Here is a 16,077-nt window from a genome sequence, read left to right on the forward strand (position 1 = left end):
TGCCCCCAGGCATCAAGGGAAGACCCCATTACCAGAGCTTGTATATATTACCATGCCAGCAAGCAGATGATGTTTTTCATGGGACTGGCCTAAAGAATGATGTTACTGGTCACTGTAAGACATATTTGCTACTAAAGTAGAACCAGCTGATAATGAATGCAGCAGATGGGAGCAGCAGGCAATGGACACCACACCTTCTGGACAGCTCCTAACCTACCTACAGGGGGACCCAGGATTCCAGCAACCAACTGTGCCAGTGGGGATGGCAAACAGTGTGACAAGATCTTTGACTTTTCAGTGTATGCTGGAAGTTGGAACTGAAATGAAATCTATACAACCTAAGTATCAGTACTGGTATTTTTAAATTCAAAAGTACTATGCAGGGCTGGCAAAATGGCTCAGCAGGTAAAGGCACCTGCTGCTAAGCCTGATGACCTGAGTTCAATCCCATAGACCCACATGGTGGGAGAAAAGAACCAACTCCCATAACTTATTTTCTAACTTCCACATGGACATACTAGCATGGTCACAAACACACAGATCACTCACACACACACACACACACACACACACACACACACACACACACACACAAATAAATAAATAGAATGGAATTTTAAAAAAGTATTCAGTCTTTGCATGACAAAAAAGTCTTTGCCTTTAATACCAGCACTAAGGAGACAGAGATGTGTGGATCTCTATAAGTTCCAGGCTAGCCAGGGGTACACAGTCAAACCCTGTGGTTTTGATTTGTTTTAAGTCCTGGCAGGGTATTTTATACCCTGTATTCCCAGCAGTCAAGAAGCACAAACAGGAGGATCATAAACTCAAGGCTATCTTAGGCTACCTACAGTGTTCCAGACCAGTTTGTACATAGCAAGACTCTATATCCAAAAAAAGGAAGAAAGGAAGGAAGGAAGGAAGAAAGGAAGGAAGGAAGGTAGGAAGGAAGGAAGGAAGGAAGGAAGGAAGGAAGGAAGGAAGGAAAAAGTTCCTGGGGATAGGGCTTAGTAAACAACGGCCACAGAAGCATGAAGACCTAAGTTTGATACACCCCATCACCCACAGAGAAGCTGTGTGGTCTTGCACATGTATAACCCTAGAGCAGGGTAGTCAGAGAGATGGATCCCCACAATTCCTGATTCCCACTACCAGACTCAGTGAGGGGTCCTTTCTCAAAGAATAAGGTGGTGAGTGATTCAGGAAGACTCCAGATATCATATATGTGCATCACAATACACACAACACACACACACACACACACACACACACACACACACACACACACACACTTTTTTAAAGACCCTGACAAAAAACAATGGTGGAAGGATAGGGAATTTGATCTTTAGAGAATCCAGTACCAGAGTTGGCTCACTGGTGATTTTAGATTGCTAACATGTTGGGGCAAGCTTACTACAAAGTTGATATGCTACTTGGGGAATCATGGAAATCAGGTCAATGGAACCTTTGGGCAGAAACCAGACTAAGGAACCAGAGAAGCAACAGTATTTCCTCAGGAGCTTGGCATCTCTAGCTATTGACACAGACTGGGAACCAAGATAATAGCCTGCCAAGTTTCAAGGTAACCAGGACTATCTCGTAAGGTGTAGACAACAGAGCTTTGCAATGAAATGGTTTGGGTAATTTTCAAACTGAGAAGAGAGTCCTTCAAAAAGGAGTCAGGGAGGAGAACTAGCTCAAGTCCAACAAGCTGCTTCTGGCTCACTCGGAGAAGCAAGCAGCTGGCAGCAGGTACCTGCTTACCCACAGAGCAAGACAGAGTTTGGCTCTCAAAGGACAGAAACAGAGGAGATGTTGATAGAACACAGCAAGGAACTAACTCACTGCTGTCTACCCCCATCAATAGCCACAGCCAGCCTGCCAGTCTATAATCTGATGGGAGAACAAGGATTTGCCTCTTGCTGGGCTTCTGTTAAATACCAGGCACCATGTTGTCTCTTCTGACCCTCATGATACCATTAACTGGAGGAACGGAGGTTGGAGAAGTATTCAACTTCCTTTAAATGAGTGGGTTAGAGTCCAGCTGGTGTGTGTCCAAAGCCCTCCTATGTATTGCTGCACCTCTCCAGAAGAGACAGGATGGGGAAAATTAACAAGTCAATGACGGTTGGAGCCCACCACGGTTTCCTAGTGGTTTTACCCAGCAGGACTGCATAAAAGGATTATTGGGCCACTTGGGCCTGGGCACTAGGTGTTTGGAAGGGTCTACATTTGGTTGTATCTAGCAGGGGAAGGTCTTTTAGCCTCACCCCTTGACATTGTTATAAAAAGCCCTTTTGAATACAGTTCTGGGCTGGTGGATTTTGACCCAGGCCCTCCCAAGGCTATCCTCTGTTTCTGTCTTTCCTCTCATCGTCTAGTTATTTCTTTCTTTCCTACTTCTCCTTGCTCAAGAGTACCCTGGTTGTAAAAGTCGTCCCCCACAAATGACATAATCTAGAACAGCAGTTTCCAACCTATGGGTCGAATGACCCTGTCACAGGGGTTGCATGTCAGATACTTACATACAATTCATAACAGCAGCAACACTGCAGTTAATGAGTGGCAACACAGTAATTTTATGGTCACCATATGAAGAGCTGTATTAAAGGGTCGCAGCACTGGAAGGCTGAGAACCACTGCTCTAGGGACTCTGAAGTTCACACATCTGTGGAGTCTGGCGTCATCCTTAACCTTGAAGATCCTACATGGACTTAGGGGTTTTAGCATGTAACTAAGGATAAAGGAGAGTAAAAGAGTGAGCCCCTGCTGGGTGTAATATCAGCACTCAGGAGGGCAAAGCAGGACAACTGGGAGTTTAAGACCATCCTTGGCTACACAGCAAGTTCGGGGCCAGCCTGGGCTAACCGCTATTGTTTTTTTCTGTTTTTGTTTTTCAGACCCAACAGGACTGTGGCTTCACAAGGAGAGGCAGGCTGGCTGCCTACAAAACAGAGCTTCCTCCACAGAACTTGGCTCTGACCTCCCCCTGGCTGCAGACTATGAACTGTGAGAAAAGCTGTTTGTACTGGGCCATGTAGGTATGGCAGCCCCAGACAACAAAGACCACATGGTGCCCTAGCATCTCTCAACTCTTACTAGGTGTTGTTCTCATTTGTGGATAGGAGGGTGGAAGTTCACACACAAAGGTGCCGGGCAGTGGGAGTGGGGGATGGTCCATCCATTTTCAAAAGACAGTTCCTGAGCTGAGCAAGGAGTACAGAAACAAGCAAATTTAAAAACAATGAATCAGAATTCTTACCATATAACCCCATTACTGTTTTTCAAGGATAATTGATTTTGAGTAATTTTCTTCCTCCCATCAGCCAACACTCCTACAGAAACTGAGAGAAATCAAAAAGTACAAAGCAGGACCATGGGCCTTTTGCTAGAAGCTACCTTAAATTTGTTTAACAAAACCCAGAACCAGTTTGTTCTTTGACTTATCTCAAGAACTACCTGAGTACTATATGAGGTGAAAAGTCACCTGGCCATTTCTAGTTCACAAGTCTTGTCTGAAAGTAGAAGGAAAATGGTGTCATTGAAATTTATCCATTACTAGGTTTGTTATTATTGGGTTAATGAAGGCAATGATTCTTACTGTCCTTTATTGTCAATGCTTCATACCTGGTCAATGAAGAGGTTACAAAACTCTTGTAGTAAAACTATAACCCGAGGAGGAGTATTATAAAACTTGGAATGACTCCAGATAAGACAGATGGTGTGAAACAATGGAGCAATTAGGATACGGGTCTGTGGGAATTCTGCCTCCTGGACACCTTGAATGTGCCTCCTCAGAGGTCTTAGGTGAAGTTCCACATCATGAGCTTCAAGAAGAGCTGAAAAGGGAAGTTCAATTCACATCACACAGTGTCCTTTTTTTTTTTTTCTTTTTTTAAATTAAAACCACTTTACAAATCCAAGACAACTGTCACCCAAGATAGTCATAAATGCTGTTAACATTCCCATTCTGTTATTTATCCTGCAGTCTACATGTGAGCAGTTTGGAGGGTCAGAGATGGCCTGTTTGTAACTCAGCCTCCCTGGAGGGCACTGATCTAGTTACTCACAGACCATAAGTAATTGTGGCTGAAGACCCACAAGGGAAGGGAATCTCTGAGTCTAAAGAGAGCTGTACAGCCCCCTGGAACCTCATGGGAACAAAGCATCTGTGTGGTCCTCATCTCACAGCCAGGATGCCAAGCTTCTCCAGAATGCTCAGGACAGGCACAATGCACCACCTCATCTCAGTCCCCTTTGAGTAATTAGTGCAGCAAATAGGGAAACTTCTACTATGTTTTTACTAAGATCTTGTTAAACTCATTAGGCGTGATGATGGAAGCAGTTTGGAACCAGGTAGGGTGTGTGATAATACAATACCATGAGTGATCTAAATGCCATAAAACTCATACTATATGAAGACTAATATTACAGGAACATTTTATTGGAATAAAAACCATGTTAAGCATGTGAGAGTAAGGAAAGATTCTCACTTCGATCCTGAAATTGCCTCTCACCCAAAGCTGCTTGTGGACTAGATTTAAAGGTGAAGAACAAAGCTAAGCTTTACTTTTTGGTGGCTATTCCCAAGGATTCATGTCAAAGACAAGAAAATTCTGTTGACTTTTGTCTCTCACACCCACTGCTGGACTTGATAAGTAGCCAACTCAGGCTTCCACCTGCTAATAAAGCCTCGAGAAGAGAGAGGGTCCTGGGCCGTTTCCTCTCCCACATGCATGAGTATACTGAGATTGATATATATTTATTGATGTTAATTTAGGAATTAAATAACAGCACCACAGTTAAGTGCCCTTTGCATGTGCTAAGCATGTCTGCTGACTTCAGTCTGAGGTATGTCTTCAGAATGGGTCTTCTACCTCTAGGTGGCCACAGGTTTGAGCCATTGAAGTTTTTTCTCTGAATTCCAGGTTGTGTGTTCACAATGTTCTGAAGAGCCCCAGGACTCATTCCTACAGCTATGTTCACATGATACATTTATCTTATATTAACAGAAGAAAAATGTCATTTGCTTCTATTTGTTGAGGGAAAAAATATAACATGCTTAGAGCTTCCTGCAGGTGTATATGAAAGCTCCATCCAGTGGTTCTCAGAGAAGAGAGTTTGCCTCCAGGAGATGATGATGTCTAAGGGACGCTTAAGTTTATCACAGTTGGGACGGGGATGGTGGGTAGTAGTGAAGGGTGCTATTAACAAACTGATAGCTAGATAGCCTGTCAGAACAAAGAACCATGTAGCCTAAGCCATGACTAGAGTGAGAAACACTGCCCTATATCCCATAGCAAGTCCACAGTGGAGGTGTGGAAAGGACAATTTAGCCATTAGAAAGCTAGAATCCCAGCAACTTCCAAATGGCTAGTATGCTGAGAGAATTGGAAATCCAGTAATGAGATACTAACCACCCCTTCCCATCTTTTCAAATATAATTCTAGGAGCCCAATGTAAAACTAGACACTTCAAAGTGAAATTTTTTTATTTTTTATTTTTATTTTTTTGTGAACCCAGGGCCTTGTGCTTGCTAGGCAAACACTCTACCACTGAGATAAATCCCCAACCCTCAAAGTGAATTTTAAATCACTTCCAAACAGCACACAGGATAAGAAAAGTGTTCTAATGTTGGAAACAAGCAAAATGCTTGTTTGTTTAATTGTAAGATGTATCCTTCAGTACCATATATACCTGTATTTGCTTAAACACTGACAAGTAAATGAACAAGTCAGGAAGCTGGGATGAGTTGTCACCTTCGGGAGAGACTAAAGGAGAACACTGAGGAGGGAATTTTAGCTGAACACCCTCTCAAAATTTTTCTGTTCTATGGATCTAATCTTTACCAAAACATCCACAGTGACTGGGCACTTGTCAGCCAAGAAATTAGAAATCAAGCCATGGAAGATTCTGAGTGGTGAAGCCCAAGACCATACACAGCCCAAGTGCTGTCTGGAAACCTCTACTAAAGGCTTTCATGGACACCAGCTAAGGAAGGATGGCCTCTGCTCCCTGGGGTTACTGGGTGGGTGCAGAGCAGATGAGCAGAAGAACCAGGTGCATGTCCTCCATGGCTGCACTCTGAGTAGCAGGCAGACTGCAAGGATGAGTAGGCAAATGCTGGGAGTAAGGCCGAGGACTATAGGCAGACAGCTACACTAATGGCAGGCCGGGAGGAGGATCTGGGGGGGTCTTACCATTTTCCACAGTGGTGACGATGCCCTGCAGAGCAGGAAAATAGCTGCTTTGTCTTGCTGCCAGTATCTTAACCATCTTGAGGACAGTAGGAGCCTGAAGCTAAAGTGAGAAAATACTTGAATAAATGACAAGCCAGTTTACTAAATAAATCTACTCTCTAAAATTTTACATTATATCCCACTCACGCAATATGCACAGTATTTTTTTTTATTACATTTATTTTTTTAATTATAAATAGGCATATGTGGATGGAGGTCAGAGGTCAACTTGCTGGTATCACCTCTCTTTTACTTGTGGGCACTGGGATCGAACTCAGAACATCAGGCTCGGCTCTAAGCACCTTTACCTGCTAAGCCATCTTATTAGTGATATGAACAGTACTTGAGACCCAGGGGCATACAGGTTTCAGGATGAAAACAAGTTTAAATAAATTTTTTCAAAAGTTTGTATTTTATTTTTGCATTTAGTTTTTCCAAAAAGTGGGTTTACATATTATACATATAAATTGATAATGATCTGTTTCAGAAAATCTCCTATCAGGAGAAACATGATAAACAAAACAGTTTTTAGAATATTATAGTCAGTCAGTTGACAGGAAGTATCCAGCAGAGAGACCAAAGTTATTTCTTCCACAGCCAAGCAGTATCCTACTCTTCCCCAAATCTGACTGACCGCAGTAATTGTGCTTGCTAGCTGTGTGTCAGCTTAACACAGTTTAGAGCAGTGGTTCTCAACCTTCCTAAGGCTGCCACCCTTGAATACAGCTCCTCAGGCTGTGGTGACCCTCAGCCATACAGTTACTTTCACTGCTACTTCACAACTGTAATCTTGCTACTGTTCTAAGCTGCAGTGTAAATATCTGATATGCAGTATATCCATTATGTGACTCCTGTGAAACGCCCACTTAACCCCCAAAGGGGTCACAACCCACAGGTTGAGAACCACTGATTTAGAGTCACTTGGGAAAAGGGAATCTCAATTGAGAAATGCCTCCACAAGATTTGCCTATAGGCCAGTCTGTAATGCCATTTCTTAATTAGTGTCTGATGGAGGGCCAAGCTTACTGTGGGTGGTGCCCACCCTGGGCTGGTGGTCCTGGGTGCTATTTAAAAAAAAAAAAAAAAAAAAAAAGCAGACTGCAAACTGTGGAGAGCAAGCCAGTTAACAGCACTCATTCATGGCCTCTGCATCAGCTCCTACCTCCAGGTCCCTGTCTTGAGTTTCTGCTATGACATCCCTGGATGAACTACAAACTCTAAGATACAATAAACCCTTTTCTTCCCCAAGTTGTTTTTAGTTATCATTTTACCATGATTCAAATCCAAACTAAGACAGTAATTAAGCCTTACCATCTCTGCCTTTTATCCCTATTGAATTGCTCTTTTCTCCTGTTAAACAGTATTTCAATGATCTCAGATGCTACCAAAATACCCTTATAAAAGCAATCAGTTGTCATTAACTTTAAAAAAATGCATAGACAGCATCATGGAGTAAGAAAAAGTGCAGTCTTCTAAGTCATACAAAGACTTAGACTTTAAAATGACCAAGTAATGCTGCCCATCCCAGAGCCGACCCTGATCCTTTGATTTAGAAACAATTCCAGCACTCTCTACTCACTTGCTGGTATATGCATTTCAGGTTATCATGCCTCATAGTCCAGAAGTCCAGCTCTTTCTCAGGGGTCGGGTGGAGGCCACTCAACAGAGGTTGTGCTGAATCCTTTTCTATAACTTCTTGGATCTGATGTGACCATTTAATGACTACAGATTCAATAGCATGGAGTATTCTCCTCTCATCTGACTGTAGCCTATAAATATTATATGATTATTAAAAGCATCCAATAGTGACTTTATCCAAATAAAGACAGGATATGGTACTAATAGTTTTTTTAATTTGTCTATAAACTAGTTTTCTCAATATAAATCCTTCAAAATCCATTATTTTCATGTTCCTGGTTTGAGTTTGGCATCATTGTATTCCATGTATAGTACAACTCTAAGAAAAATGTTAAAGTTCAGAGAAAAAGCACCAGCAGAGTGCTCAGCAGCAAATGGGTCATCTTTATTACTTCTCTCAAAAGGTTCAGAGACCACTGCAGGAAAAAAATGGAAAGACTGTAAGAGCCAGAGGCTGGGGAGGGGCAGAGCAAAGCAGTGTCTTCTGGATGGGACAGACCAGTGCACTCATGAACTCAGAGCCATTGTGGATACCTACACGAGACCTGCACAAAAGCAAACCAGGCAACATTCCAGCATGGAGTGTGGAGGGGGGGGGTCTCACAAGCTCCTACCCCTAACTGAGGTGCTATTGACAGGTGATGGCCTCTGAGGAAGACTGAGTCAGTTTTTAAGGGTGTGGCTTCCAGTTAGGTTGACAATTCTGTTGTGGATGGCCCCACACCCATGAGTATACATTGGTAGCTTAAACTGGACTCATTGAGTTACTTTAAAAAAAAAGAATTAAGGACCAGAAGTTAGGTAGGAGGAGACAGGAAAACAAAGGACTTGGTGGGAAGAACAGAAATGGGTATGACAAAAATATGTTGTATAAAATTCTCAAAGGATAAAATTACTATATTATAAAACTGATAAATGGGAGCTGGGGCAATTGCTCAGTGGTTAAGAAGGCTTGCTGCTCTTCCAGAAGACCTGAGCTTGGTTCCCAGCACCCATGTCAGATGGTTCGTAACCACTTGTAACTTCAGGCACCATACCCAAACACAACTATACACAATATACATAATTTAAAATAATAGTAAAATTAATAAAGAATTACCATATTCTTAAACACCACTTTTCCCAGAAAAATAATTCTGAGATTATGACAGTTACTAGTTTTCCTTAGAGAATAACTCCTAAGCTGAGGTGCACCTCAGGTGGCAGAGTGCTGGCCCAGAAAGCACAAAGCCCAGGTGCAGTGGTCAATGCCTATAACCCAAGCATAGATGTGAAAGCAGGGGTGTCAGAAGTTAAAGGTTACCCTTGGCTACACAGTGAGTTTGAGGCCAACCTGGGCTGTACAAGACTCCATTTCAAAACAAACAAACATAATACCTTAAAGGAAATAAAGTACATTTTAAAATGACATATTTTAAAAATTCTATTTTGCTATAAGTTTAAGAGGTGTGATATTCTGTGGGGATGCTAGCCATTCATTTTAACATACTGTATACAGCTGTATATACTGTTACTTACCTGGTCACTGAGTAATGCTGGTCCAAGTCAATATTTTCTGCAATAGTAGGAATTGGTAGAAGAGTTCTTCTTGATATTTTGCCCCTAAAAACATGCATCTTACTTTTCATGACTTCTAGGTGATGTTCCATATCTTGTGAAACAAAACACGACCAGGATTTATGGTTGTTCTTATTAGAAAGAATAGGGACTAATATCTGGAGAAAGAGTAACATTTTAAAAGCCATTAATTAGCAGACAGTAAGTACCTTTGAAGACTTTTTTTCGTTGTACAAAATTCTCTTGTCAACAAAACCACTCAACTTCATAAATAATCTTGATACCAAAACTACAAGGAGTGGAGGAGCCAGTACCTCATTTATGCCGAATCACTGAGCTATAAGCTCTTGCAAAATGGAAAGGAGTAACAGCTTGCCCCCTCATTTTCCATTCACCAAGCATTCATTGGAGCTCAATGACTCAAATACTGCAGGAAATAAGTAAGTTTATATTGAGTAAAGTTTCTTAATTCAAGTTGATCATGTTGGCAGGTGTGCTGACAGAAATGATCTTTCTGAATCACATGAAGCTGGTAGAGAGCAAGTATTCTCCAGTTGAGTGGTTTCCTAATGGGACAAAGTTTGGATGACAGAGAGATGTTCACCCAACCACAGGGATCTTTCTAGAACCCCTTTTCCACAAAATGTGGAGAATCAGCAAAACCATCTATGATTTCTAAATATTAAGGAATATTTGCTGCTGGACTAGGGAGGGATGTGGGTCCATGGACTAAAGCACTTGTGTAAACATGAGGACCTGTGTTTGAATCCCTAGAATTCAGGTGCAGTTGGATGTAGTAGGGAAGTGGAAAATGAGACAGGAATCCTTCCAAATGGCAGGATGATCTCCATTTCCTGCAGGGTGCCCACTGGATGTCAAGCTTCAGTATGTTTATTTACAATCTCTACTCAATGACCTTGGTAGATAGGGAAGGCACTAGGAGCTGTGATCTTCCACATAACTGCCATAAATAGAAGCCCACTCTGGTATAAAAACAGAGTATATACCTTCACTTGAAGTGATAGGGTATTAGAAAACCCTTGCCAGGTAGGTCCCTTGTCTTAAAGGGTCAAAGTAAAATAGGTATCATGATCTGCATGTGTATGTCTTCTCCTGATACTGTGCTGGAATCCTAACCTTTAAATCCATGGCATTAGCAGCCATTGTCAGGTGGCTAGCTCTCCTAGCAAATAGGATTGATACTTAAAAGGGAGCTCGTTTGCCCCTTTCATCATGTGGGTACATGGCTAGAACCAACTTGGAACCAGAAAGTGCGCCCTACAAACAAATTAATACTTGCCAGCCATCTGGTCTCAGATTTCCAACCCTCAGAGCTGTGAGAATTGAATTTATTTTATACAGAAAACTGAGTCTATGGCACTTTGTCACAGCAGCTCCGCCTGAGTCACCAAGCACTGTCTTAGTTAAGGTCACCATTGTTGTGATGAAACACCATGACCAAAGCAACATGGGGAGGGAAGGTTTATTTGGCTTACACTTCCTCACTGTTCATCATAGGAAGACAAAGCAGGAGTTCCGTACAGGGCAGGAACCTGGAGGCAGGAGCTGATGCAGAGGCCATGGATGGGAGCTGCTTACTGGCTTGCTCATCATGGCTTTCTTATAGAATGCAGGACCTCGAGCCCAAGAATGGGAACACCCACAGTAGGCTGCGCCCTCCCTCATCAAAAACAAATTCAGAAATGCCCTGTAGCCCGATGAATCTTATGGAGGCATTTTCTTAATTGGAGGTTCCCTCCTTTCAGACACCTTTAGCTTGTGTCAAGTTGACATAAAATTATCCAGCACACACTCCAAAATACTCATCTACTAATATGAGAATAACTATAAGGTCAGAAGGAAAAGGTTCAGGAAGATCAGAAATTCAACTTTAGCTTGAAATGTCAACTACATAGCCAGTAGAAATTTGAGGAAGGCACGTGGCGCTCTCTCCTCAGATCAAAGAAGAGAGAACCATGCTGGACTGAGCTGAGGGGTCCCTAGCACACCACTGTGAGTCACTGCATGTGTGCACCTAGCCATGCCAAACCTTGGGATGTTTGCCCTCTAGATCTAGACCTTCCGGCTCATTTGCAGCCTTGTCTGTAAGGGAATGAGAAATACGCCATGGTTGTGATGTCCTTGCTCTTTTTCCCTGCCCAATGCTCCTCTCAGACTCTTCCCAACATTAAACTCAAACTGTGTTTAGATTAAAAACTAAACAAAAACACAAACGGCATGAAGACAGAGGGGGGATTATTGAGAAGAAGGAAGAGGGGTTAATGGAGGGTGAATACGATCAGAGTATATTATATGTATATAAAAAACCCAGTTAACTATAATTAATATATTTTAATAAAAATTAACCCCAAAATGCAGTAGCACCTTTTCCTACAATAAAGAACCTCAACAGGGCCACACTGTTTACTGGGGTCTCACTGCACAATCAGATTGAGGAAGTGACCTTGTAGACAAATACCTAACTCCATGGTTCCCAATGCTTGCCCTCACATGGGGAGCTCCAGCCTGTCTCCCACACTAACATTTCTGAATTAATGGTGTGTCCTTGGCATTGGTTCCTTCTAAAGCACCTGTGCTTCCCACTAGGTGAGTCTAATATCCAGCTAAATCTGAAAATACCAGTTTAGTTCTTCAGAACCTGGTCACTTTGTTGTTTTCATCCCAAACATCTGTGAACAAACAGCATCAGGTAAGAAACCAAGTATCTTGAGCTCTCAGCCCAGCTGGACTGAGTCAGTCTATGTTGACAGAGCATCAAGGCAGCTCTTGCACATGTTGAAATGCCACTGATGGTCTCAAAGAGTTGGTTAGGCCAGTTATGTTACTGTGGAAAAATCCCAAAGATAGAGGATGCTTCAGAGTTCAGCCCAAGGGACGTTGGCCCTGTCATGCTCAGGCCTCATATTACAGCAAGAATAGATGGCAAAGGAAGACATTCATCTCACAGCAACAAAGAAGCAAGAGAGAATAAGGGGCCATGGTATCTACAGGCCCTCAAGGGCCCACCCTTGGTGATATAATTTCCTTCTATGAGGCCCCACCTCTTAAATGTGCCACATTTCCTGATGCTGAAGGCCAAGCCTTTAATATACCAGATTCAACCTACACTGCAGGGTATGGGAATGTGTGAGCAATTGCTAACTGTATTACTGCTTTCTGTTATCTGACATAAGTGAAACTCCACTTAGCGGCTACTTTCTAACAGGGATTTGAAAAAATGGATGATACCAATTTTCCAAAATGTAAGCTCATCTCTACCCTGAATGTAATACCTTAAACCTATACCTAACTGGAAGAACCTAGTCAGTTCAAATTGGAAGGTAAATACTTCCAGTATTTTAAAAGGGGTCAGGGAAGAGTGAAAGGGAGGAGTTGTCTGATGAGTAACAGCCTATTCGGTATTAGTGTAATGATGGTGCTGTTCGAATCTTAGATGGTCCTTTAATAAAAAATTCAGAGCCGCACATCAGGGTGAAAGCTGAAAGATCAGAGAAGCAGAGCAACCACAGCCAACCTCACCCCACCAACTCCTCAGCTGATCCTGCTGCTGTGAATCCTCTGACTGAAATCCTCTGAGTCCCCATGGAAAGGGTCTCAGCTGAATTGCTTTAGTTCCTGTTTCCTCACGCCTTATACCTTTCTCTGCCCTGCCCTCACTTCCTGGAATTAAAGGCTTTTACTTCCCAGTACTAAGATTAAAGGCATGTGCCACCACTGCCTGACCTCTGCCTCTCATCTAGTGGTTAGCTCTGTCCTCTGATCCTCAAGCAAGCTTTATTAGGGTACACAATACATCACCACAAGATGGAGTTGAGAAATAAGTTGAATGTGATCACTCCACACATCTGGCCAAAAAAGCTAAGGCTTCTACATGCTCTTCTTTTTAAGTAGCCAGAGATGGTTCAACTAATGCCAAGTGTCTGGAGGTAAAGAATAGACTCAGATATTAAAGACAGAGCAGTACCTTATCTAGGAATGCAGTTACATGTGTGAGCAATGACCAAGGTAGTTCTTCTAGTAAAACTGTTTGGGAGAAGCCACTTTCTCCCATATTTTCAGTCATCTTCTTGGCAAGATAAACTAGTTTGTGTTTCACATCTCTCGGAATCTGGAACAAGAGCAAGATAATTAGTTCAAGTTCACTACAGTCTCTTTGTTAACGAACAGGATTTGCTGTATCCCACTTACAGACATTGCCAACATAAGTAAAACCCTGGCATCTTGCCCATGTTTACAAACAAGGTTGGTCTGTTGCTCTTCCATGTCCTGGAAAGGAGATTCTCTTCTTTTTAAAAATATCAACTTTAGAGACATGTCCATTACAGTATACATGGTAAGAATATCATAAACAAAACCAAACATGAGAACATTTTAATCTCGTGTGTGTGTGTGTGTGTGTGTGTGTGTGTGTGTGTGTGTGTGTGTATTGCTCTTGTTTGGAAATAAGCCAAACTGAGATAATGACAAGACATAAGGAGTTAATTTGTATTTCTGCTGTCAAGGCAAAGAACGGAAGTGTTTAGCCAAATAGTTTAACATTCCTATAACTATTAAGTCATTTTTAGTAAATATTACACTTTTCAGCTTCTGTACTATGAGTGTAAGGTTTCTTGACTTATGATAATTTTTTTACGAAGTTATAATTAGGAAAATACCAAAACAAAGATATTCAAAATTCACAAAGCCATAATGCAACTTTCCTGGTATATGCTAATACTCTTCATGCCTGTCCTAATGACCACACCTGGATGACATTCCCACTTTACAACAGGAACCCCAGGTGCAGGCTGCTGGAAGATAACGAGCTGGGCCAGGGCTCCAGATTCAGGCTCCTCCTCCCCACCTTTCCTTTCCTAATGTTATAACTTTATGGAACCGAAGTCAGTTTTAAAGAAAACCACATCAGAGAATTATTCAACTGGACACAATTTTAAGTTGTATTTAAATGTAACTTTCCAGAGCACACATACAAACAAGTATGGAGAGTAGAGAGATGGCTCAGCTGTTAAGATGCTCCTTTCCTTGCACCCATGTGGTAGTAGTTTAGAACCATCTGTAACTCCAGTTCTGGGGACCCTACACACCCCTCTTCCGACATCCGTGGGCACCAAGCACGCCCATGGTGCACAGACACACATGCAGACAAAGCACTCACACACATAAAAATAAAATGACTATAATCTTCCAAAAAAGAATTTACTAATTACCAAGATAATGTTCCTTGAAATTACTAATAATTAATTTTGCAACAAAGATATTTATTCTTTTAAACGACATCAGCCAGTCTTGTTTGGTTGTTGTTGTTGACTTTTTGGTTTATGTTTTGGTTTGTTTGGGGATTTACTTATTTATTTGTGTATTTGACGGAGTCTCATGATGAAGCCCTGGATGTCCTGGAACTCACTATGTAGACCAGGCTGATGTCAGTTTGGTTTTGTTTGTTTGTTTTTTGTTGTTGTTGCTTTTTTTAGAACGCAATTATTTCTTCCTGGGACAAAACATAGTTAGCAGACACTGAGACAAAATACTCAAACTTCAAGAGCGTTGCCAAACTCTTTGTTGTCGTGTTTGAAAGGATATGACTCCGGAGTTCCCACCGGGACCGAAACAGAAGTTGTTTGATCCAAAAGCATGCCTAGCAGTACACCCAGGCATCACAGACTGTGCTAACTGGGTCTTTCTTTCTTTTTCTTTCTTTTTCTTTCTTCCTTCCTTCTCTTCCTTCCTTCCTTCTCTTCCTTCCTTCCTTCTCTTCCTTCCTTCCTTGTCTTCCTTCTCTCTCTCTCTCTCTCTCTCTCTCTCTCTCTCTCTCTCTCTCTCTCTCTCTCTCTCTCTCCCTCCCTCCCTCCCTTCCCTTCCTTCCCTTCCTTCCTTTTCTTTTTTAATACATCATTTTATACTAACTCTACAGGCAGGCATCCCTTCCAGAAAACTAACCTACACCCTCTTACTCAGATCAGAGCTGGTGCACACGGGGACCTGGACTTCTGCAGAGTCCCGGTGGCAGACTAGAAGTTAAGTTTAAGCCTCGCAGCGGGCGTCCCCTTCCTTACCTCGGGGTAAGCCGAGAGCCGCCCAGCGTCTGCGACACTGAACACCAGGCTGGCAGGACCTGTGCTCTCCAGAAAGTCCCCGAGGGCTTGCCGGTGGTCCTCGCTCTCCAGGTACTGGCTCCATGTCTCCTCCCGGAATGCCAGCGCCTGTCGCAGGCGGCCTCCTAGGAAGCGCACCCGAGGGTCCAGGGCAAAGCGCTGAGCTCTCCGAGCCGCCGACGCCTCCTCGTCTTCCTCGTCCTCCAGCTCCGAGGGGCTGAGACGCAGCGCAGTCCCTTCCTCCTGGGCTGCCATCTCGTACCTGCGAGGGGAGTCCCGGCAAGGATTCTCAGAGACGAGCACCACGGAGACTCCCACTGTGTTCTGAGATCCCCGAGGGGCGCCCGCAGCAGAGCGCACGCGGTGTTAGACTCGCTGGAGAAGCAGTAGCATCGCGTCCGGTTGCCCGGGAGATGACGGCCCCGCCCCAGCCCTGGAATGGGGGCGGAGCAAGAGTCTCAGGCAGCCCTGCACAACCCAAGCAGAAGCAGGGAAATCAAGCCCAGTAATCCGGGATTTCTCTGCCTTTG

The 16,077-nt window shown here is 42.9% G+C and overlaps 1 protein-coding gene across 1 annotated transcript in view; it reads right to left on the reverse strand.

Annotated features, from left to right (window-relative positions):
* The window catches only part of Dnah11 (dynein axonemal heavy chain 11), a 316,498-nt gene extending 300,696 nt beyond the window's left edge, over window positions 1–15,802 (reverse strand). Inside the window, exons 1-6 of the mRNA XM_036205362.1 lie at window positions 15,509–15,802; window positions 13,420–13,563; window positions 9,396–9,592; window positions 7,819–8,008; window positions 6,201–6,300; window positions 3,628–3,839 (exon numbers count right to left, since the gene is read on the reverse strand). Coding sequence (XP_036061255.1) covers window positions 3,628–3,839; window positions 6,201–6,300; window positions 7,819–8,008; window positions 9,396–9,592; window positions 13,420–13,563; window positions 15,509–15,802 — 1,137 coding nt within the window. The remainder of the gene's footprint in view (window positions 1–3,627; window positions 3,840–6,200; window positions 6,301–7,818; window positions 8,009–9,395; window positions 9,593–13,419; window positions 13,564–15,508) is intronic.
* Window positions 15,803–16,077: the final 275 nt, after the last annotated feature.

The sequence above is a fragment of the Onychomys torridus genome, chromosome 14 (assembly GCF_903995425.1).
Source record: "Onychomys torridus chromosome 14, mOncTor1.1, whole genome shotgun sequence".
In the NCBI taxonomy this organism is placed as follows: Eukaryota; Metazoa; Chordata; class Mammalia; order Rodentia; family Cricetidae; genus Onychomys; species Onychomys torridus.